The sequence below is a fragment of the Hippoglossus stenolepis genome, chromosome 12 (assembly GCF_022539355.2).
Source record: "Hippoglossus stenolepis isolate QCI-W04-F060 chromosome 12, HSTE1.2, whole genome shotgun sequence".
Lineage (NCBI taxonomy): Eukaryota > Metazoa > Chordata > Actinopteri > Pleuronectiformes > Pleuronectidae > Hippoglossus > Hippoglossus stenolepis.
In genome coordinates, this window is record NC_061494.1 from 15,209,550 (window position 1) to 15,234,587 (window position 25,038).

At 44.5% G+C, this 25,038-nt stretch overlaps 1 protein-coding gene across 1 annotated transcript in view; it reads right to left on the reverse strand.

The window, feature by feature from the left end:
• Positions 1-9,647: 9,647 nt before the first annotated feature.
• Positions 9,648-25,038, reverse strand: part of lrmda (leucine rich melanocyte differentiation associated) — a 201,039-nt gene continuing 185,648 nt past the window's right edge. Inside the window, exon 7 of the mRNA XM_035172075.2 lies at positions 9,648-11,071. Coding sequence (XP_035027966.1) covers positions 10,992-11,071 — 80 coding nt within the window. The 3' untranslated portion in view covers positions 9,648-10,991. The remainder of the gene's footprint in view (positions 11,072-25,038) is intronic.

Consider the following 25,038-nt stretch of genomic DNA (forward strand, 5'->3'; position numbering starts at 1 on the left):
AAACAAAGTCAGAGGTTTGTTAACCTTTGTGTAACGCGGCAATTTCCCAACTGAAATAATCTGCTTCTAGACAGAGCTGCACTAAACACTGTGTCGCCCGTGTCAAGGGTACTGAGCTGTCTCCTGAGAATCCTTCAACCATCACGGGCGGCACCAATTCTGAGGTGTTATGATGAGGCAGGACGACTCCTCAGACAACGACCCACTCCTCGCTCACGGCAAGAAATCAGTGGACATCTCATAAGTCTCCTCCTCCTCCTCCTTCTCCTCCATGCTCCTCAGCTGAAGTGTGCAATTTCACACTCCGGCGTCAAACAAGCCGGTCAGAAGGAGAACGTATGACCCACCCTGGCATTTGTCCTCATTTCTCTCTCAAATGTGCAAACACTATTACCCTTGGGTTATCTTAAGTGGTGTGGTGAAGATTCGCAGCTCCTCCTCGCCAGACACACACCATCAAAACACGACAAGCGGCGGGGACCGGGCGAGGGGTAAGAGACGGAGTGAGGCGGGGACGGGGGGGTGGTAGAAGCGATGGAAATGGAGCAGATGTTCGTGTGGCTGTTGATTTGTGGCCTGATAAGGGCGCTACACAGGCAGCCGGAATTGATGGCTTGTTAGTGAGCACGGGGCCCCTCTGTGAGATGTTTTCAAAATGATTGATTTACAATAAAGTGGCTCCGGGTGTGTGCATGCAGGCAGAACTGATGCAGATCGATCCCACTGAAATTGATTGATCAGCCATTTAGCCTGGCAGTGTGTTTACCGAATGAAACCGAGCAGGACTCTCCTTTAGGCATCGCTCCCCCCATAAAGCAGAGGAGAAATGCCACCTCTGGGCCTGTCTCATTGCTCTGGCGCTGGCAGGGAAAACAAGCCGTATCAGAATATGAACCATAAAAACGTAATCATACAGTGAGAAATACGGGCATAAACGTTTACGATTGTGTACTTTATTCTGCTATCAACGTGTCCTTCTGTGACTTGGAGATACTATGCCTTTAAAAATAATGACTTACCTGCCCTATGCAAGCGGGGGAATACTGTTTGCCTTATCACGGTGTCACATTGAGACTTTCAGGGGGAGGAATAGAAATAACTAATAACGGTGGGTTTGGGTAAACAAGCAGTTTGTTCTCCGCCGCAGTTAAAGCTGACACGTCAACAACCTTTACCTGTTTTAGTGGAGCTGTGATGACTGTCATACATAATGCAGAATAGCCACCGAGTGTTAAAGTGCCTCCTCCGTGGGGCAGTGTCTTTAGCAATTTTTCCAAACAGCCCATACACGGATCTCTGCAAAAACCCTTTTTGTACAGATGGATAAAACACAGGGACGGTGTTTACCATGTGACCCCTCGCGACTTCTCCCCACTTCCTCCCTGCCAAAACAAACCTCTCCGCCATTCTGCCGAGGACTTGAATCACCTGTCCTCAGACGCCTCATCCTGTTATTTGGATAATTGTCAACAAGAGCGAGGCTTTTTCCATTCTCACGACGACATGCAGTGGCCCCCATCATGTCCCTTATTAGCAATTTTACACACTTGGCCGCGGCGAGAGGGGTGTCAGAATGCCAATAATATTAAGCGTCTGCTGTGTGGGCTATTCAGGGGAGGCTGAGTGTTTCTGATTGCCCTGACAGAAGCTGACAGCAGCCTGAACCTGAGATCCCTGCAAATCGACTCAGCGGAGTGTCTTCTTCTTAAAGCAGCGGGGCGCGCCTGTGGCCATGAACCAGGTGATGGAGCACCACACTGTTTATGTGCCAGTGCCTGAACACACAAACAAAGACAATCGCTCCCTTCATCTTTAAAGCATGCGCTGGCTGATAGAGGATCATCATTCACACACACACAAAAAAAAAAAATCCATGTCACTATTTAGCTAAACCTGAGGAAAATCGGAGAGTTCAAAAACATTTTCCTCGAAGCCCGAAAATGATCATTCTTATCTTTTTTTTTTAAATTAATACATTGATTTTTCTTTTTCCTTCAATCGAAAACAAACCATTTTAGATGACATTATGGGTCATTTAGCAAATCGATGAGCTGCAGCGTTTAAAATAATTTTCCCAAAGAGCTGGGAGGCAAGTAAATGAAACCGCTGTCTTGGGATTATTGAGTCTTCTCAGTCAATCCATTCGGTCTGTAATGATTTCCATAACATTGATGTGAAAGATGTTGACACCAATTAGAGCATTTCCCTTTGACCCCTGCCAACTCGGGCTGGAAGTGTTTAACATCGCGTTGGAGCACGTATACACACAATGCGTCACCTCACATGTGATATGGATACGTGTGTGTGTGTGTGTCAGAGACAGAGGGGGGAAGGAAAAGAAAAAAGAGAGATTCAAAGACCGAGCCCTGTCCCCCAATTCAGCCGTGATAATAGTTTCCATGACGATGAGGCATGCTCGGTGCATCAGTTGTGGCCCAGATAAACAGTGATCCTTTACGAAAACAAGAAGGTCATTACAGCAGCTTGTCAAATCAATGCCCGGTGTGTCCAAGTTGATTAAGACATCTCCCCTCAGCTCTGACACTCCGTCAATAGCAGCGAGCGCACAATGCAGTGGCGGACGGGTGGGGGGGAGGTGGTTGGTGATGTCTGTGGCAGAGGATCTGTGTGCGTGTATGTGTGTGTGTTGGAGGGTGGAGGGGTTTGTGGGGGGTGGGGGGGTGCGCTCCCGCTCTTTCTCTGGCTCTGCACACATACACACACACACCTACGCAAACACACGCACAGTACTCAGATGATTGGAGTGAAATACCCATCAGTCAGGGAGCCGAGGTGGACTAATGATTCCCTGTGCTGCCTATTAGAACTACATGACAACTCAATCCTGCTCATGGAAAGAGAAATGGAGGAGAGGAGGAGAAGGGGGGGGTGCAGGCGAGGAGGGGTGAATGAAGAGACAGAGGAGGAGAGGAAGAAAAGAAAAAGTGACCTTGTAGCGGCATCATTTGAGGCTGAATTAAATTGGCAAGAGCAGCTAATCTTTACCTGGGGGCGATTAACAGAATTAAAGGAGAACAACAAAGGCGCAGAGGTTGGCTTTTCTCTTTTTTTCTCTGCCTGCCGCTGCCATTTGTAATTTGTGTTGAATGTCCTCCTCTGGAAAAGTCAGTGAATCTTCCTCTGTGAGCTCGTCGCTGGTGGTTGGATCGTTGGATCTGACAAAACAAAAACACACTCCACGATTCGTGGGAGGCTGTCGTCATAGCTGCTGGTTCATCGTGAAATCAGGATGCTCTCAATTCGGGTGGCTTGGGTTACGATGGTGCTCGTGATCGTTCTGATGTTACTCATGACACAGGGATATTCATTTCATTATTTACCGCATATGACCGCCAAGGCCCAATAGTCTTTTTAACCGAAAAGTTTTAAATTTTAATTCCTGGAGCTGTCACATGTTTCGGATCTGCACCAAAATTGAATGGCTTAATTCTTGACCCATACCGCATCCTTCCTCAAAAATGTATTGTAATCCATGCGATTGTTTTTAGGTAATCCTGCTAAAAAACAAACATACAAACAAAGGCCAGTGAAAACATCACCTCTTTGGCAAAGCTAATTACTTGGTCAAAAGCAGAGAATTTGGCCTCAGCATCTCTAAATTTAAGCATCTTCGGAAATTCAGCGTAAAACTTTTTCCCCCCTTATTGTGAAATAATGGGATGCTATTAGCAGGAAACAAATTACTTCAAGTTCAGCCTCTGCTCTCGGTCTCACAGCCCCTTTCTTCTCACAGGCTGATCAATATGTTTGGAAAGACAGACAAGGTTAGGCCAATCAGCCTGTCTGAGAGAGAGAGAGGGAGAGAGAGAAAAACATTGCTAATACCCAAATGCGAAGGTTCATGGCTGAACTTTACCCACATATAGAGGAGAAGGAGCATAACAACCAATAAACCTTTTGCTCAGGGACATTCATTCTAACTCTGGTGAGCGGATCAATATTTTGTGCTATTGGCATTTAATCACCATATGCATATTTGAAACGGTGAATGATCTGTATAGTTTGTTGTGAGAAAATCTCTGCTTTGACTGAAGTGAGGCTTAACTTTCAGAGCAGAAACTATTGTTCACACACAAGAACAACTAACTTTTTACCTCCCAGCCTCTGAGGAAGTTCACTCCTGTATTGTTTTTTCTCCGACTGGGGCGGTGCGGTGGCTCCGGGGATGGAAATGTCCATCGGTCTTTCTGGCACTTTGGAGCAGGTTGAAACTGTAACTTCTCAGCAGTAGAAACCTTGTGTAAATCTTTGCCACTCTTGGTCCACAGAGGATGAATCCTGGTGACATTAGTGGCGATCCCGGACTTTTCATTCTAGGACCGTCATGAGGTGGAAATCTGTCCAATATTTGTCCAATAATTCCTGGATCCACCTCCTATTTCAGATCTGCATCAGAATTTGATGGCATCCTCCCTGAACCGTATCGCATCCTTCAGCCAAGTTTCATCGTAATCTGTCCATTAGTTTTTGTGTAATGCTGCTAAATATCAGACAAAACAAAACAACAAATGCGGATGAAGACTTAACCTCCTTGGCCGAGATAACAGATATTGAATTTGAGCCTTTATTTTTATTAGCTCCCCATGTCGCCTTCTTTACTAAACGGTTGTCAAATAAATAGTTTGATTCTGTATTTTTCTTTAAAGTTACACAATGCAAACATTGAACAGTGAAAATGATTTGCATTTTCCACATTAAGACAAGCCAATGTACTCAACGGCAGAAGACAAACGAGAGTCAATAAGCCTCCTTTAAATGTCACCCACAGAGAATAGAAAACATGCTTAAAACATGAGCTCCGTTCCACTGACCACCAATATTACTTCCATAAAAGCAAGATTGGCTGCAGTAAATAGCCGCTCCTGCCCTCCCTGAATCATGAATAGTGCAGTTAGCAGTATTCATGATTCAAGGGTTTCATTTGGGCTGAGCTACACCCCAGGGGAAGGGGGCCGGATCTCCATGTCTTTAGGAAAGGCCGCAGAACAGTGTCCCTCACCTTTTCCTCACCATTAGTCACTCGGCGCGTGTACAAATCGACTGCTTCTGTGCGTCACTGTCATCGGTCCAAGGCCGAGCTTGGAGAGGCCGCCCTGCAGAGGACCCCAGAGATAGGATCCGAGCGCCGCAGGAAATACCAGCGAGTCTGACACACACCGCGACACACTCCTCCCTCAGGTCACGGGAATGTGGGGCCCATAACGTGTGTATTCATATGAAATGTATGAATATTGTTTACAGTCATTCATGGGGAATATTTTCTTGCTCTTTCGAAATGGGGGAGTGTAATTTCTGCATCCACACACAGCTTCCCCTTGGTGATTCGGGATGACAGTCACATATACCACAGCAGCCAGTCGCGCAAAGTGTCAGCTCCCTGGTACTGGAGGTGCACATCACTTGGCTCAATGTACAATACACTGCTGCTCAAGGATTCTCTCGTGCCTCAATGGAGTGATACAGAATTGCCCAAGTGAGAAAAATCATCCGTCTCTCCTGAGGCCTTTTTTCTTTTCCTGGTTCTTGTTCGTGTCCAGTTGTCTGATAAACACACACACACACACACACACACACACACACACACACACACACACACACACACACACACACACACACACACACACACACACACCAGCATCTCCACCCTCGGGACCTGCTAGTGTAAGGAAATGTAGTAAATGCCAGTATTTCCAGGAATTTCCTTTGAAATGTTTGATTGTTCGAGTCAAGCATGTGAAATCAATGGCTGATGCTGTGCGTCGGATGAAGTTTGGCGGCAGGGCCTTGGGGTGTGAACATTAACATGCAAACATTACATGCCCTCTGCCATAGCGTTCTGTATAATTACTGTATGTTCTCTGCCAAATGAATGTGCTTGGTGTTTTAATGATGTAGCCAAGCAATAAAAGAGAAAGTGTCACTTTTAATATTCATCCGATAACATGCGGCCAATGGAGATTTGTGTTTTTTTAACATGCTTCTTCAATGTAAATGCGTTATTAAAGAAACAAGAAGAGGGAGTGATTGTGAATTAGGAACAAAGAGGCCAAATTTCACTCCAAAATTGCATCAAACAACATTTTACTTCAAAACAAAAAAAACAAACAAGAACGTGTTGCATTGTTGTCGTACAATATTTAGCAGTGACACTGACAATAATTAATATTCATGAGACTGCGACTTTGCAGCCCCTCAGGATGGTTAAATTAATTATGCTAACAGGGTCATTTAACTGCTTTATTCAAAGCAAGCAGTTCTCCTGCAATAAATGACACAATAATTACGCACACAATCTAACAAGAGGACAGTGACAAGTGGAGGAGTGACACACTCATCTCCATAAAGTACAAAGAATACATTCATACGCACGCACACACAACAAACAAAACAGGAAAATAAAGTAAAATGTGCACAGGCGAGATGAAAGAATAACAAAACCCACAATGGCTCTACATCCGCTGCAGCTTTTCCCCTCTGCGAGTAGTAAATTTGATTTGTTACCACGTGTTATTATTTAGCGTTATTCATCTTCTCTGTCAGTGCACACAGAGGGGTAATAGAAATGCCAGCGAGGTGGCTGATTTACTTAGTAAAATTTTCATCTCAAGGCTTGCAAGGCATGATTGGAGTCAGAGAGTAACGGGAAATCGTGCATTATGTGGGTGAATCTGACGTGACCTTGGGACTTCTCGGCAGAGACCATATATTACCGACGGAGCGACCTTGCCGTCCCCGAAGATGCATCTGATGTGTTTAAGGCTGTTTTACAATGCATTAGGAGGGCTTTACATGTGCTGAGCTCACTTTATTTGCTCATACATTTCACAGGAAGAGAGCAGTGTCAGGCTGATGGGGAGCGTTCACAGTGACCGAGTCACTTGTCGAGACAAATGAGCCCATGAAGACAGGCAGAGGCGGCGGATGATAAGCATTTCAAAGCAAATTCACACTTTTCCCTCTTTATCTCCGCTCCGATATGGAGCCCATTTGCTATTCAGTGAACCCTCGACGATTTCCAGCGTCTCTCCTCACCTGCCGCGATTGATTGACCTGCATCTTGAAGACAAGAGAATGGACATAATTTTTCCCACCAAGTGATGGGGCGTCGGGATCAATATTCTCACTGTTGGTTAAGCTTTCGCAACCTTTAGAATATCATCTCCCATCGATCGCTCTCACATAATTGTCTGCGTTTTCAAATCAAGTTTTCCTTTCGTCCGTACACGCCGTGACATTTGAAATTCCTCGCGGCCTCGATGTATGACCCGTTGAAATACTTGAGGTAAAGGGCACAGAACGCAGATTAATTAGCATGTTGCGTTTATCGTCCACGTCTCTCCCACCCCCCCTTCTGCTTTGCACTCCTTAACATGTGGAGAGAGTGGGGCCGTGTTGTATTTCCATATAAAAAGCCCCATAATTATAGGGAGGTGGGGGTTGAGGACGGTTGTTCCTCTTATCAGAAGAAATGATAAGGCAGAACCAGACCCTTTAAAGAGAACAGAGTCCATTTTGATATAATTGGCAGTGGAATTATTTATGACATTAATTGCCACATTATCGACTGGCTGTCAGCTCCCGTGTCAGTCTGTCCATCTTTCTTAGCGGAAAGAGCCAGCTCAGCCTGGTGCCCACTGACAAGCTAATTACTACAGCACAACCCTGAATGACGAATGTTACTCATCTACGACCAGCGCCCGGAAATAAGGGCCACTCTCCCCTCCCCACCCCCCACCCCCCTTTGGCTTCTCTGCATCCAGTGAGAAAGCCTCGTGCAGCCAAATGTCTTCAGGTGCAGGAGGGAGGGAGAGAAAGAAAGGGGGAGGGAGGGAGAGTTTTCAAGAGCCAGGGGGGGAGTCAAATCTGAATCTCACCCCGTCCTGTTTGCTGCTCTGCTATCAGTGGCCACTTGTCACTCATAAAGACAAGTCCCTTTTTCCCCTCCCTCTGCCTTCTTGTAAATTTGCATTAGCTCGTGCCAATCAGTCATCGTGGGCTGAGGGCTGATGGGTAGTGACGGGGTGATTGGTCCTTCGCTCTTCTGACAGTGAGTCACACACAACTGGTGAATTGTGCTTTGCCACAATATAGAGCCCAGAGATTATGTAGATGCTTTTTAACATTCCCGCAGTCTGACATCATCGTGTCAGTGTTACAGTACGAAATACAGTATGCAACGCGTATTTATATTTCTATATATTTTCTACAGTTAGTATACAAGATGTCAGATTCCGTGTAGGCATTGCATTGTGTGACATTCCCGTCCAATTGAACAATAACGTCTTCAGAGTTTTGTCACTTTTCCAATGTGAAATGGCAAAAATGATTTACAGACCCTGTGCAGAGATCCAGCTGTGGTTCAAACAAGCTTAGACACTGACAATACAGAGGTTCAGAGTTATACTGTCTTCGAGTGCACACACACAGACACACACATGGCGGCCAGCAGAAGAGCCTGCAGGGTTACTATAGCAGAATGTCACTGATCTGCACTGATGAAGTGGCGTGCCATTTGTTCAGCCAGGAAGTTCCCAAGGAGCAGCAGTAGTGACAGAGACGAGGGTCAAGGAGGGCAGTGCCTACAGGTAGATCTGTGGATCATACCTTAATTAATCCACTGTCCGCTGTGCCAGGCGTCCTATTCATCCCCTCACATGCACAAAGGTGCATGTCAAGCACATGTCAACCCGCTCTGGCACTCCACGCCCATCCCATAATGCAGTTTGTGTTGGCGCGGCAGCTCGGATGCGCCCCTGACGAGGATGGGAAGTGACACACACCAAACTCGGTGTGTCCCCCAGCCAGCTCCGGTGGCTCGGAGCCTGTCAATTCCAGCTCCGTCAGTGGCACTGGCTCAATGGCAGTGCCTGTGACACATGTCACAAAGTTTTAAATGTCTGCTCTTTTCAGCAGGATGGCTGAGCGAGCGCCGCAGCCAGGGGAAGGATGACATTTTGTGTCGTGTGGGGGGAGGAGGAGGGAGGGGGACTTGTTGTGGTTCCTCTCTTCCTGCCTCCTCCGGCTGTCAGCCCCAGTTTCCTCTGAGCATATCAAAACACAGACAAATAAACCTTGTCATTTTGAAACGCCGGCACTAGTGACCAGGCTCCTGAACGGCATGTCAGCTGGAATATGGTCACACAGTCCTGTAGGAAGTGATGTATGAGCACATGGGAGCAAGCACGCATACTCTCACGTGCACATGAGTCCTGTAAAGTACCGCCAATGTTCAAGCTAATAGAAATAAGAAATAAACGGAGACAGACACAGTGAACAAACATGGCATGAGGCTATCCCTGACCTTTGCTTCATCTGCGTGCGGATGATTGACGCACTTGACTGAAGCTCATCATCTCTCAAAACCCAAATACAGCAATTCTCTCATCTCTACTTCATCACCAAGGTTTATTTAGGGAGGAGATAATGTAAAAGCTGACATAACATGATCTGACTTGAGATTTGTCGATCAGGGACGGTTTTCTCACACTCTCATAACGATGAGTAACACGGAGCTATTAAAATATTGATTGGCTCTAAACGTTTTGTGCAGGGAAAAAAATATTAATGTGAAATACTTGATCATTCACAATCAGCGTGTTGTGGTGGCAGACGACAGGAGACACATGATAAGTTAACCTCTTTTAATACTTGAAGCCCGCTTGTACAGTTTTACATTACATCCATTACATCATTCATTCATCTCCGATTCTCAGATTGGACGGTTGCCTGCAGAACTATAAAATCAGATATTAAAAAATGGCACTTTACCTTCTGCTGTTGTTACAATTCTTTATTAATTTGTGTAATCATCTTAAAAGTACTATAAAACGTAAACATTGAACAAATTTGGTTCTAACTTTGTGTTTAATATTGTGTCAAATGCAATTTTCTGAAGATTTATAAGTCATCACAATAGAAAGCAGTAAACTGGCTGAAGACACACAGTGCACAATAACATAAACCTGGAATGCACACTTCATTAAAGCTAATATTGGAATGTTTTGACTTTTAAAGCTGCATCGACACATCTCTTCCTGAAAAACAGTTCATAATAACAGAAAACTAACAAAATCCTTGCCTGAATATCAAATGTATATCTCATTTTTTTAAAAAACAAGTTTCTCTTTCTCCTCTAAACTGAAATAAATTCAATAAGATGCGTTCAAATAAAATAAGAAGTACTCTGCACTCTGACACAAACCAGACTGATCATGCCTCAAAACCTTGTTCTGTTGATGTCTCTATGTTTCAAACAGCAGTAATGTGTGTGTGTGTGTGTGTGTGTGTGTGTGTGTGTGTGTGTGTGTGTGTGTGTGTGTGTGTGTGTGTGTGTGTGTGTGTGTGCGTGTGTGTGTGCGTGCGTGTGTAAGTAAAGGATACAAATAGAGAGAGAGAGAGAAAGGGAGAGAGAGAGACAGAGGGATGAGTCTATGTCAGGCCCCAGGTGTGTGACCGTCACCCCTTTCACCCTTGATTAGTGGCGGCAGTGGATGGGTGATCCATCATGGCTGTCAAAGAAAAGGATGCAATTGAACGGATCTGTGTGTAAGATGGAGAGGGGGAGAGAGAGAGGGGGAGAGGGGGAGAGAGAGAGAGAGAGAGAGAGAGAGAGAGAGAGAGAGAGAGAGAGACTGTCCTTTGCATGTGTGTGTCTGTAGTTGTGCAGTTGCTGATGCTTAGAGGCAATCATGTCAGTGGAAGTGTCATGTCCGACTCTGAGCTGGAAGAAGACCGAGCTCAGAGGAGGCCGAAGTGCTGGGGTACGATCTTAAGATCTTAAAAAAAACATTCACCTTGCATAACCACAACAACATATTTTGCTACGGTTTAAATTATTCTCCAGCGGGAAAACAGCTGACTCGCATTTTAGCAGTGCATTTAATAAATAAAGGATTTGTTTGATCATCTTTCCTTCTGCTGACATCTGTCGTGGTCCGTGTCCCTCTCTGTGTCCGACCAGATTCTTTCCATCAGAGTTGGTCGTTGCGGATGAATCTGTTGCCTTCTGAGTGCTTTCCGTAGTAGATGTAGCGACACTTAGCGAATACCCCTAAAAGGAAGATGTGAGAAAGTGTGAAGTGTGGGTTAAGCACGTAGTTTTATAGATAAATGACAAAACATTTATAATCAAAAATGTATATATGTATGTATATATATATATATATACGTATATTACAGCAATACGTATTCTGCATTTATTCTTTATGTGTTTGTACACGTCTTCTGAAAGCTGTTATGGACAAACAGACAGAACAGAGCAGTAACACCAGAAATCGTAGCCAGTAGTTCAAGCGAGACAATCATAGTGCACAATGAAGAAATTACAAATGTGGCAGAATTTTCTTGAGGAGAGATTTGCGAGTTGTTAACAGCTGCTTTGGCCTCTTTCTCGAGAGGTTAATTGTCGCAATCTACTCCATAGTTGACATGTTTGTCGTTATCAGAAACTCTCAACTCTGCACTGCCCTCTAGTGGATGTATTGCTTAACAACCCCGCAAACGTAAAGGACGCATGGAAGTTGGTAGACAGTGACGGTCACTTTGTGCGTAAAGGCAGCAGAAATGAACCTTCGCAGACAAAAGTATAGCTAGCAGCCTATTTATGTGCACATAGCATCAATAAGCTATAATTGACAATTTATGACTACATTTATACCGTATCTCTCTACATTCCAGTGCCAGAAAGAAAATAACGTTGCATTCACTTATCAATTATATCTTGGTCAGAAACATTGGAACCAGGTCCACAGGTATAATTGCTGTGTTTGAGTTATAGAAGAGCAGGAGTGGTTTCCAACCTGTGGAACAAGACCCTCACAAAGTGTCACATGAAAAGGACCTAAAATGCATCTAAAATGCATCTATGGATACAGTAGAAAGTGTGTACGGACCGGGTCTCTAACAACGGCCACATCCCGAGTCAGACTGTCGGAGAAGGCGACCATGAACGGATGTAAACACAGAATGAGTCAAAAAACGAGGCGTAACATTTTACGAGGTAGTAAACACAGTATTCGCTGTATTCATTAGACCTTTAGGACACAGACGATAAGGTTTTAGCACGAAAGGCTGAATGTAAACAAAAATCTTGTTTGTTTACTTTAGTGCAAGAATCTCCACAGGGAAGCTTTAAATGGCAGGACTGGTCTGGGTCTGCTCCTTGTAGGGGTTGAGAGGTATTGCTGGGAAGGATGAACATCTTGTTCCACAGAAAGACCACTGTGGCCTCGGGGCACAGTCCTGACAGTAACAAGCTCACAGCCACCCACATGCACTCACTCTGTCACACACACACAGACACACACTCTCACACATACATCACAGCAGGCACTCATTCAACTATCAGCAGGTAGGGGTGGGATATGCCCATGTGTATATGTGTGCCTTGATTTAAAAGGCTAATAAAACTCACTTATTAATGAATTTTGGAGTTGAGAACTTGATATTACCTGTTATGCAATATCGCTGTTTTCAATTGAATACTTGGAAGTCATATCTTTAATTGCCATAATCATTCAAAGGGAAAACTAAAATATAATATTCTGTGATTTCATTTCAAGATAAACTGCTGAAATCAATTCTTGACAATTCTGAAAAAATAAGCCGCTTGCCGTCTCATTCAAGATGGCCGACAGTGGCTTTCTTATTTTGTAATGAGAGGTGGTGCTGCACAGGGAGAGAGGGCTGCCCAGAGTCTGCGGCTGGTCGGCTCCGGCTCTGATGTCACAGCGCTCCGGCTGCCACTTGATGAATGTGGTGGGTCGTGGCTAGGTGTCACCTCTCGCCAAATGAGGCAAGGACAAGTGGCATTAGTGCTGTCAATGATCCTCTGACAGGAGAACAGATACAGCTTTCGCCAGGCTTTTTAAATAGGCATCAAGTGCATTATAGGAGGAGAGTGGAGGGAGGGGCGGGGGGTGCAGGCCAGAGACAGGCCAGGAGAGGAGAGACTTATGGGAGAGGCGGGTGTCACGGAGGGATGAGGGGCGCTCCGAGCGCTAAGTCCAATCTCATAATCCAAACAGACATTGTCAAGGGCGGGGAGAGAATGGCAACTAAGTGACAGAAAGCAGAGACGGGGACAGAGATACTGGTGCCATATTAGTGCCAAGCATATTCTGATGCCACCCTCAATTCTAACCAAACCTGACACATCGCTCTCTTTACCCCACTCTCTCTGACTCTTCAAAGTAGGCTCTACCAAGTCACACGCACCCACACACACACTCGCACACGCACACATATACAGTACAAAGACACACACACACACACACCAGTCCCTTGCAGCAGTAGTGGGTGTTCTGTCAGGCGGAGGAGCAGTACAGCAGCAGCGGCAGCAGCAGCCCACAGGCCCGAGGACAAGCTCAGTCAATCTAAATCTGGACTTTGTAGTGGAGCAGTGCTCATTTCCCCTCATAGCCCAGCTACTTGAGGTGATCCAAACACTGAAGTGTGAGGAGCTGTCATCTCCGATAAAATCCGGGACCAGCTCCATGCCTGCCTGCTCCCCCGGTGTGTGAGGGGTACATATAAGTGTGTGTTTGTGTGCCTCTCTGACAGCGGGGAGGTTGGGGCGAGGAGGGATGAATTCCAGCTGCCGTGATTTGCCCGGGGATATAGGTGCCACGGCTGGAGACTGGGCTTGACACCACAGGACTCAGGGTGTCTCGCAGTGCTCTGATCACATGGGTGCCGGGGTCTTTCACATATTCACAGCTTACCCGGCGAGAAACTCACTCTCTCCAGGAGTGGGGCCCTTAAAGAGATTACCCATTGAGATACCAGAACCAAGGCTCCTATAAGACATTACCTTGAGGGGATATATTTGTCGGTTGCAACCAAAGCCTTTCAGAGATAACCTTCACAGATGAGGGAGCTGAAGCTAAAGGACCCCCGAGCCTTTACACTCGGCTGATCTCGTCACTAGCCTGTGGGGACTGAGAAAGATTGGAGGGAACACATTCTGTGATTCTCTAGCACCAATCACGAACCCCTGGACGACGTGTGACCTGTGACTGTCCGGGAGAAAAAAAGCTACATCTGTGATCACAGGAGAGGAGGAGGAGTAAATTAAGAGGAGTAGTAGAACACCGAACGGGGACAAGGTCTGTTTCCCAGGGGGTGAAGGAGTGTTTGAATGTGTCTCTTAATTTCCCGTGCAACCTGGCTCCAGCTCTGGCCACATTTCACAACTACATTAAGCAGCGTGTTTCATGCATAAACACATTTCATTTTGCTGCCTCCCCTTCACAGCGAGAGCTCGCTCTTATTACGAGAGGAACCCGCAGAAAGATGGGGTGGCTGGAGACGGAGGAGGGAGCAACCGTAAGCCAGACTCACTCTTACATAACACGCTCCGAGGGCAAGCTCACGCCGGTGGGGTTCCGCCTGATGAACTGACACTTAATAACAAGTGGTACAGTGCCAAACCCAGTAGTCTGCAATATCCTCTGTGTATCCCAAAGCCATATATGAGCACACTGGAATCAAAGCCCACAACTCTCAACCACACACACAAACCAGTACACACTTTGATCTCCAGCGCACAAATGCAGCGTGGAGAGGACAATGGGCTCAGCCATTAAAGTGACAGATTAACAAAGTGATGTGGAGGCTAATGCTTCCATCATGTCCTGGTGGAGGAACAATCAGGCCTTTGTTCGGCAGTTGTTGCGCAGCACCTTGTTGTTTTTAAGGGGAGCAGCTAACCCTCTTGTCTTTATTAACAGAGCTGTACAGTCCTGTATCGTCCTCTTGGTGAATGCGGCAGTGGAAGTTCATCATCAGACAGTCTGGTCGTTTCGGAGCTTGTTACCCGAAGCATGTGCCCTCTCTGCAGGGGCTTGATGGGCCATTCTGCCACTGTGCTTACTGTGAGTGAGCTGTACTCATATGTGCAGTGCTACAATATCGAATCAACACATATGGTAAAACAAAAAAGTATTATTTCTTCCTCAAAATACAATTTTTCCATAAGAAGTCAAATCAATGAGAGTAGAAAGCAGCTGGATACATTAGTTTACTCACTAAACCCGGTGTAATCACTGATACTTGATTGCCTTGTTGCACAAGATGACACATGAACAGAGATTCACAAAAGTTACAAAATACATTTTAAGGTTTGAATCTTGATAATTGTACGACTCAAACGTATTTAAAGTGACTTTTGGGACCCCAGGTGAAACAGACATTCACAGAAGGCCCCTACATGGAACCTAACTGAGCTAAATTACAGATTATTGCAATCTTCAAAATTATGAACACTACTTTACTACTAATACTACTTTTCCACATTAACTGAATTTTCTCCTTGCAAGTGATAGTAGTAACAATACTTTTAATTATACTTTCTCGGACGTCAACGCTAAAATATGACAGTGGTCTACTGTTTTCTGTCAGTGGACATGCGTGGAGCAGGGACATTGAAATACGTTGAAATGCAGTTCCTAATATTTACTATTGGATATAGTAGCACATCATTATAAAGTTTCCTGCAGCACTAGAAATAACAGAAAGCGTTCAGCTCTTTGGCTAATTTGTAAAATCACAAACACTAGAGCTGGGGCCTCTGTCAGAGTGTAGAGATTACCAGCCATGTGAACTCACATAGTTTGTTGCGAAACTCATTTAATCAGTGCACACGCACACACACACACTCACAATTGTAACGTGCAAGCACACAGGGAAAAGAGAGGGAGTGAGTGGGTTTAATGATTGTTCCCTGCATACAATCAGCTTGACTCTTTTCAAGGGCCATCAATATGTCACAGAGAGACACATCCGACGGATGTAGCTTTTAACATCAAGGTTATCTATTCTTGGCATGAATCCACTCCCTCCACTCCTAGTTTCTCGTCCTGTCTCCTTTTCGCATCTATCCTCCCCTCTCGTCTCAAACGGTTTCCACTCTGTTCTTCTCCACCTCCACATTCTTTACTCTTTTATTTGCTCTCTTTGATTCGTCTCCTTCACCCTCTGATTCCTCTTGTTTGCTGTGGTTTATGTCTTTTTTTGCCTCGCCTGCTTTTTTTCTTTCCCACCCTTTACTTTAGCCATTTAGCCAACAATTCCATCACTGCTGCCATCCATTAGGGAAAAACTGAAAATGAGAAAAAGCCAATTAACAAGACAATTACAGTTTCGGTATTATCTGCGAGCGCTGAAATAACACTGGCAGGTGGGGAGGGGTGGGGTCGGAGGGAGTCGCGGGGCAGACATCCATAAGAGTTGGTGTGAGGGTGACTTATGAGCTCGGGGCATAGGCTGCTGTGAGCCAGGGCTATTATTGTGGACACGATCCATCTCCGGCTGTCCTTTTATCAGCTCAGCCCAACGTCATGAGATGGAGTCGCCACCTCCTCTCTATAGGGAAGCCTGCAGATAGATAACCCCCCTGCGTCCCATAAACCAACAGCCAGTGGACTGCGAATAAGCCCACTGAGAGGCGGGCTGGCACACAGTGGCACGGAGAGAAATGGCACTGTTGCACTTAGCATTGGTATGCTGGGTATGTGTGTCAGTGTATTAGCATTTTCGAATTTGTATATTTTTCTTAAAATGTTTTGAAAGACGAAGAGTTAAACAGCGATGGTGCCAAGCAACTCAAGGACCATGACATCAAAGTCTAAATCTCTTGGATTTCCTCTTTGTTTGATTTAACAGAGTCAACATCAATATCAATTAAATGCAGAATAAAATCAATATTATAACTAAAACTGGCCTGAATCTGGCTGAACGACGCAGCAGGAAAGGACTGGGAGGCTGTTTTTCATGCAGGACACATTTGCTCCAGATGTGCATTTCTACACAACACCCAGCTGCTTCTCTACAGCAAAATACACAACAGAGACACAGCAATACACTGTAAAAATGGCAAAACAACTTTGTTTCCCAGCAGTCAAATCAACAACATTCAGCACTACCCAAATGCTGTCTTTGTAAAAAAGAAAAACCTCAGTTTACAATTTCCTGATCTGGGACCAGCAGTCGAAGAGCCACCGACTGTTTTGGTTGTTGTTGTGTATTTCAGTGTAAATCACAGCAAGCTGAGAAAATCACACTGTTTTGCACGAGTAAACATTGATAGGAAAGATTACAGTGGTCACTCCAGGCGAGACAAAGCAACAACTGTACCTCTCTATCAACAACACATTTATCAAACTGGTATTTCCAAATTTTAAATGAACAACTACACAATGACACAGTTGGCAGTATTGTGTCAATTTAGAGTCATGTTTTGAAGAAAGTGAATTATCATTTTACAGTGAGACCCCCGCAAACCAATCAAGTTGCAGTTTTCAGCCATATCTGTGGCTCATATAAAAAAAGGACTTTTTAGTTTGTGTGTTCTTTGACCTTCAAAATCTAATCAGTTCATCCTTGAGTCAAAGTGAAGGTTTTTGCTCAATTTCAAGAGATTCTCACGTGGCGTTCCTGAGATATTGCGGTCACATAACTGGGATGAACAGACGAGCCGAACACATGATGCCTCTTGCGACAGCTGAGGCATAAAAACTGTAAGTACAAACTAAATATACTGTATAATGTAACCAATATAAACAAACAAGGGCTGCAATATCTGTGTGTGTGTGTGTGTGTGTGTGTGTGTGTGTGTGTGTTGAAACTAAATCTGTCCATACACCATCTTTACTAATACACTCTCCTGTCAATTAGTTAATGGCTCAGGTGTCCTCCATCTCTCCGTCTCAAACAAAACTCCTGTGTGTAACTTTGAGAATTAAAGTGACATTTGCCGTCAACCAATAAAAAATATTTAGTCCATTAAACATAAATACCTGTCATTATGATGCATGCCCCGGGACTCAGGCCTCCCCCATTCCCCTCCTGGCTGTTTACTGCGGCCAGACAACTGCAGTGCCTGCATGTTCTCAACTTCAGCGTATTGATTAAACTTTTAAATAGCTGCCATATAACCCTGGGACATCAGGAAGATTAATTTGCGTCAATGTTCATCTGTAATTCATTAGCCATTTATACTCTCCACATCCACACAGGCTATTGGGAAAATGTGGCCCATTTTTCACCCAGGCAGAGGCTGGGGAGAAGGCAGCGAGAGGGAGGGATGGAAGGAGGGCAGGAGGGCAGGGGAGGATTATACAGCCTACGACATAAGGAGTATTCTAACAAGCCGATAGTGCAGTAAAAGGCAGGCATGGTGGTAAAACATTCAGCAGCTTTAAATAAAGACTAAAAAAACACTCTTATATACATTTAATGGTGCCATTTTGCAGCCATGTAAAGAAATGTATACCCACGATTAGATATCAATTGCTGAACTGATTATAATCTCAGTTTAACAAGCCTCCATAATGACATGCCTGTCCATCAGACTGGAGGAAGACAGCATAACCGTTACTTTCTCTGTTGACATTTGATGAGTCTCTGACGTCAAGACTTTCCAAACACTTCTCACCAGGCAGCCTGACATGTTGTATACTTCCTGTCAGTCAGTCAGTGGTTGGTCTGTCACCCATTCAAACATCATGTTTCTCTCTCTCCCTCACACACACACACACACAAACTTTCATTCTTGAGATTAAATACGCTGTGTGGTACTTTTTTTTTGCTTTCCATTTTCATTAGGTGTTTGTTTATTGGGGTGGAGGAGTCCAAAACAGAGACCAGGGAGATTTAGGAACTGTGTGCATGACTCAGATAAAAACAATGCACATACAGACGGCCAACAAAGAATAAAATAATAGTGGGAAAGTGTACGTGTTTGTGTGTGTGTGTGTGTGGGAGATGGAGAGTTGAAAGATTTGCTATTGCCACAGGCCGATGGGCTGTCAGGGGAAGGTTGCTGGGTCATGGCTCAACCGGCCCTGATCAATACCAGGTTGATTTTGCCACATGATTCTCCTTAAAGTGCAACAATAACACATTCTGTATGTTTCCATGTGCTTCAGGAACCGAGGGCTGTAGGAGATTGTGGTCATTACTGACAAAATAAACAAATACATTGAATTAATATATGTGATGAGACATAGTCGTAAATAAAGAGAAACGCAGTTCATTCTGTTGGTATCGGTTCCGTTTTGGGCAAATCGGCAGCATTGGTTAACGAATGAATATTGACACTCCGTCACTGTCAGTTCACTAAATGGCCATAATCAAACACTTTAAATTGAGGATGGCATTATTCATTGATGGGTGAATTACAGTTATAACCAGATAAATGCCTATCAGTCTCTGTACTTTCAGCTTATGAGGATGAGAAGGAAATTGAATTCTGGGGCACATAAATTTTGACTGAAAACAGATTACCGTTGTGGGGGGCCTAATGAAAAAAAAAAAGGGTGAAATTAATTTCAGTGACATTTATTCCGCATAGAGCTCGTAGAGAACACCGGTTACAGTAGCTCTGGTGTCTGGAGATAAGAGGAGAGGGGGTTTAAAGCAGAGGACTCAGCCAGTTTACAAAGTCCCGAGTCCCCTTGGAGCGTCTCTCTCAGGGCATCATCCAACAAACTCAATGACAACGCACAACTTGCATATGAATAAAACAAAAAACGTCCTGTAAGCACAACAATGACAAGCCGCTTATTTACTGCTGGAGTTATTGAGGGCACATGAAACCACTAATGACGCCAGTAATCATAAGCGCTCTTTTTCACCATCAACATGTGGATCACAAATCACCGCACGCCTGCACGCCACTGACACTGATCGATTGTGTTCTTCATTACACCCAGGATTTCTAATTAAAAGAAAAGCACAGATAAGTGGCCCGAACCTCTGACCGAAAAATAGAAAGGAAAAAAGTGAAAATCGCAATTAGAGGTTTGGCTGCGTTCGGTAATGGTGTCGTTAATAAGCGCGGCTTGGTGAGTGACTCAATGAAGGTTTAATCACTGGGACAGGATTCAATAACAAAAGAGCACAATATTAATCACCAGAGAGTGATAACTTCACTGTTCATCTCTTTGACATTGGAGGAAGGGATGAATTAATGATGCTCTCCATCCGAACACATTAAATAATAATTATCAGGCAAAACAGCATGAAAGGGACTGCATAATGAACCCCATTGTCAGGTCAATTACAACCACATAAAACTGTTCAAAGGGAAGTAGCTTGTTACCAGATAGCCATACTAGAGAGGACAGCAGTGGCGTTATCAGTGGAAGGTGCCTGGCAACCTCTTCCTTCTGATATCAGGGCTTAAAATGTGTTGAGCGTCTGAAATACAGTTCACACTTAGAGGGCACCGAAACTCCATGTAGCTGCACATGCCCACTGTAAAAAAAAAAAAAAAAGCTACAAGCGTTCAGCGGGGGCATTCAGCGAGGAACACATTGGAAATTGGTTAGCAAAGATAAATGACACGACAATGACAGTGTTTTTCTGGCTCCGAAGCAATGTCAGTCGCTAAGTGCCGTGTTAACTAAACTCAACTGCACAGACAATGATGGACTTCACGCATCAGTGGGCAAAATGGCACCTCGCTACCTGTCAGTGGCAATTTTCATCAAATCAAAGACGGCCAGCAAATTTCGCCACGAGAGGAACGGCCGCCGGAGTTTTACACAAAGACATAAACATGCACGGATAATATAGGTGGGAATGGTGCGGTAGCTTCTTCCTTCCTCACAACATAAAACTGACAATGGTTGTCTCACAAGGCTTGTGCTGTTCACTGAGAGCCAAGCACGTCGGGTTGTCCTCTAGCTTGTCTTTTTGAGCTAGACATCAATTACTGCATGGCTGCTGCCACTGTGAGACACACTCTTAAACAAACAGCCTGGCAACCTCCAGCTTGACACATATCAATACTAATCTGACGTCTTGTTCCACAGTTTCCCCCCTCAGACCCTGGCTGGCTGCACCTGCCTGACTGGAGTGGCCATGGGTTGGCTGTACTCCTTCACACTTCCTTCCCCTGTAGACATCAAACACTTATTACTCCCCATCCTGGCCCTGCTAACTGACTGGCCTGTCTGGGCCACACGGGGACCCCATTATTAGAGTCATTTCAGTGCCCATCCTGATGCCTGTTAGGCAGTTCTCTACCTGGGGCTCCTGCTCCCTGCCTGCCCGACTGAGTGCCTGGCCAGCCAAACAGTGATTGGACATGACATGGTGACAGAAAACAGGGGAGAAGGGCAATAGAAATAAAAGAACAGAGATGGCAGAGTGAGGCAGGCAGAGACGGGCCAGAGAGGGAAGGTGGGTATGTTAGCCGGGGCCCTCGTGGCGTGGGGTGTGCCCATCAACACGGATGAGCGTTAGCCAAGAGCTGCATGTCACAATGATGGAGAGGCTAGATCACTTACATCAGAGCTTCATCTGACTGGAAGATATCAATCTCCCAGCCTAATCCAACAGGACATGGTAAAATATCCTTTAACGTTGCTCTCCCACCCTGCCTTTGTGTGTCCCTTCCTTCTGCTTCTCTCGCCGCAGAAAATGGGCATAACCTTCATTGTTGGACTTCAATCCGCCACACATTTTCACATCCCATTTCCTCTGTCTCTAGCGCTGACAGTCAAATTATGATGGACAAAACGGTACCTTGACATATAGCATTTAGCACAATTTGTCACTGTGTGTGGCAAGAGAAAAAGTGTAGATCACTACATACGTGCACTGTCAAGATCAGACATTTTACCATTTCTTTTTAGAACAGTATTCAAGGAAAATTTTAATTCTTTCAGTGGGTGGCCAAGCCAAGCAAAAAGTTAGAGTGTGTGTTGTACTGTATCACTACACACTAAAGAGGTCAAATGAAATAAATACATTTTTTGCATTGACAGATTTTGATGGAACTTTGGGAAATCAGATCAATGAGGTGACACATGCCAATGTCAATATGAACAATATGATTATTGGTCAACATGTGTCTACTTGTTAACTAATTGCTTTTACCCCTACTTACCCAAAATTGGCTATTTAGTCATTTAATTTAATGTTTTAATTTATTAATGTATACTGTGTATCCTTTATTTCTATTTATGTTGTTTTTGTCTGTGTTTATTAGTTAGCAGGGTTATTAAAAAACCACTGGATAGATTACCACAAAACATGCTGGAAGGATGTGGTATAGGTCAGGAAAGTACCAATCAAATTTTGGTGCTCCAGGAAATATTATTTTTTGCTTTCTCCAACATCTCGTTTTTCAACATTTTCCTCGACTTCTCAGAAAATAATTCATGGATCTTGATGGAAAACAAATCTGGTATGTTTACAGGACTGATAATTATGATTAAATCTAATCGCCTACAGATCCAAATAAAAATCTGCATCTCTGTAATTTAAATGGGATTTTTTAAGGCAACTTTTAGGCTCCAACCGTGTGCACATCCTCATGGCATCCAGGTCCAGAGAAGTGATGACATCATATTGCTTAAAGACATCTTCACCAAATTCAATCAGATCTCGGGGCTTGAAGAAGTCATCCTGACACCATAAGAAACCTATCAATCCTTTTTGTTGTATATGTCATATATGTTTTATGTGCGTGTGAGAATATATATAAACACAGAATGATTACAAAATGTGAACATGCATTTAAATCGCGCACCATAAGGTCGAAGCAATGGAGAAAATTGCTGCTCAAATTTACGGTTTTGCGTCAAATTACTTGTCGTCGTTTCCTGCCAGAATCTAAACTGATGAACCCACGGCAGCCAATCAGGTGTGTGGCGGAGGTGATGATAGCTGAGTGTTGTATGGAATATTTCATGCCCCTCTGGCCTCCCCTGGCTCCTCTGTAACTCTACATCTGTTAATTAATATGACATATCCCCTGTTCATATGCAGAGAGCGAGAGAGGGGACAGCGAGATGAAGGTATGAGGGAATGATTAACAGCCGATCTGTCCCTGCTCGTGAGAAATGATCTCGCCTCTTCTGCTCTCCCCAGTCCTCCCTCCACCCCTCTTCATTTCCGACTCCCTCTCTCTTCCTCTCTCTCTTTGGCTCACTTCATTTCTTTCTGCTCCTTCCCCTCTCTCCCTCTCCTTTCCCCTTATCTCGGTCTCTCTCTCTCTCTCTTTCTCACCCCTCATGCCCCTCTCCTCTCCTTTTCCCCTGACACACTCGGACTGTCCTCAGCCCCCTGCACATCTCCTGACAGGTAGAATAATAACGCTCGTACATCACTACCCTGAAAAGTCCAATAACCTAAATCTTCACTTGCCACACACCCCGGGACTCAATTACTTTATTGACATGTAATCTTCATAAGGGGAGAAATATTGAGCATGTAAGGTCAGCCGGTTATGAAGACATATTATCATATTATCTGCATGAGGGTTGTAGGGGCTCGGACCTGACAAAGCTAATTATAATGGTACATGTTTCAGAGCTCAGAGCGTATTATCTGCTTGGCTGCTTGGTTGAGCCACAGCTGAGGTATAGAGGAGAAGGGGATGAGATTTCAAACCTAATAGGGGCTGGATGTCATCTCAGGGCATGGGAATTAATGAAGCCAAATATTATCGACTGCACATCACAGCACTAATATCCTCGATTTGTTCATTGTATTTATCAGGATTACCTCGCCATAGTCTAATGGCCAACAGCATATCACAATAGAAGATGACAGGGCGAGGCCTCTTCTCAAACTGTACAATAACGGAAAAATCGTGTCCCTTGACGTATTGTACGGAAAGAAAACGTGCAAATGCGCTGTTAGTGCTGTGGCTTGGGCCGTTCCTCAGCCAAAATGTCACAGTGGGTTAGTGATAGCAGGAAGGACAGACGCCCATGGCTGTGTTATCGCTTCTCTCCCAAGGTTGTCTCAATATAATCCTTTCAGCACTGCTATTAAAATCTACTGCCTGCTACATAAAGCAAAATAATAACACGGATGACGGTATAACATGCTCTAAGGGTGTATACCTATACAACAATGTATTCACTCCAATCAAATGTTCTTTACCATGATGGTAAAATGAAGAAAATATAACCGAGCTTGTTATTTGGACCAAACATACAAAGGGCACAAAAACAGTTGGCTAGCCCTGAGACATTGCAACTCAGGGTCACAGTGTGCTAACAAGAAACCGCACCGCCAGACATGTGCACATGGTCATTTTCGCCTTATCCAACATCATGCCCTCTCCCTCTCCCTCCGTTATCCAACTGTCTGAATCCTCGGCTCCGAATTTCAGCCGCAGAAGATGCCCGGAATGGTGCGGAGCTGCCAAAGGTCATGTGTTAACACTTGTTAATGGTGTCAAACGCAGAGACATATTTTAGCTTTCTTTCGAGGCTCTCCAGGCCCCTGACGCCCCACGCAACGGTTATTTTCATCTCATTTGCCCTGAAATAATTAAATATTTCAAAGTTTTCCATATTTCAGCATCTCATTGGAAATTGTATTGTTCCGAGTTCTTATGTTCCCCTGCATTTTTCTATGAAGCATGAATTACAACAGCGCTCCGGCTCACATGCTCAACAAATACCACATGCTGTACACAACTGCATAATCAAGGAATTACATATTTTTTTGGGGCAAATATGATGTGGTTTGATGGCTACCAATTCTGAAGGTTTGAGTTTTGCATGTTTGTCCTGAGGGAGGGGAACGAAACAAACAGCCTCTTAAATCACAACAATCTGGGATAAATCCATGTGTTTGACCAAAATGACTCAGTCAATCCAATCAGGTTGCGCTGCAGCGACATTACATGCCAGAAACGATCCAGGAATCAAATTATGATGGTGAAATAACTTGTCCGCTCGCATTATCGTGACAGAGAAACCTGCTCCGTCTGTTTAAAGTGACTTAATCAGCAAATCAAAGTGACAGATTAAAAGGTTGTTTTGGACTTCCTAGCATTTCGGTGACCTCGCTCTTTTCATTCCGCCCGAGCTGGAACGTTGATGCCAGTACAAACCATGAAAGACCTGCTACTTCCTGTAACCGAGGCTCCCCTTTATATTTTAAGAGAGATAAATTGCATGTCAGAGCAGCAAAATAGCCCTGACACTGATATCCAGTTGACCTTACGGATTCTGAGGCAGGGCAGGATAAGCTGACCCACAACATTTC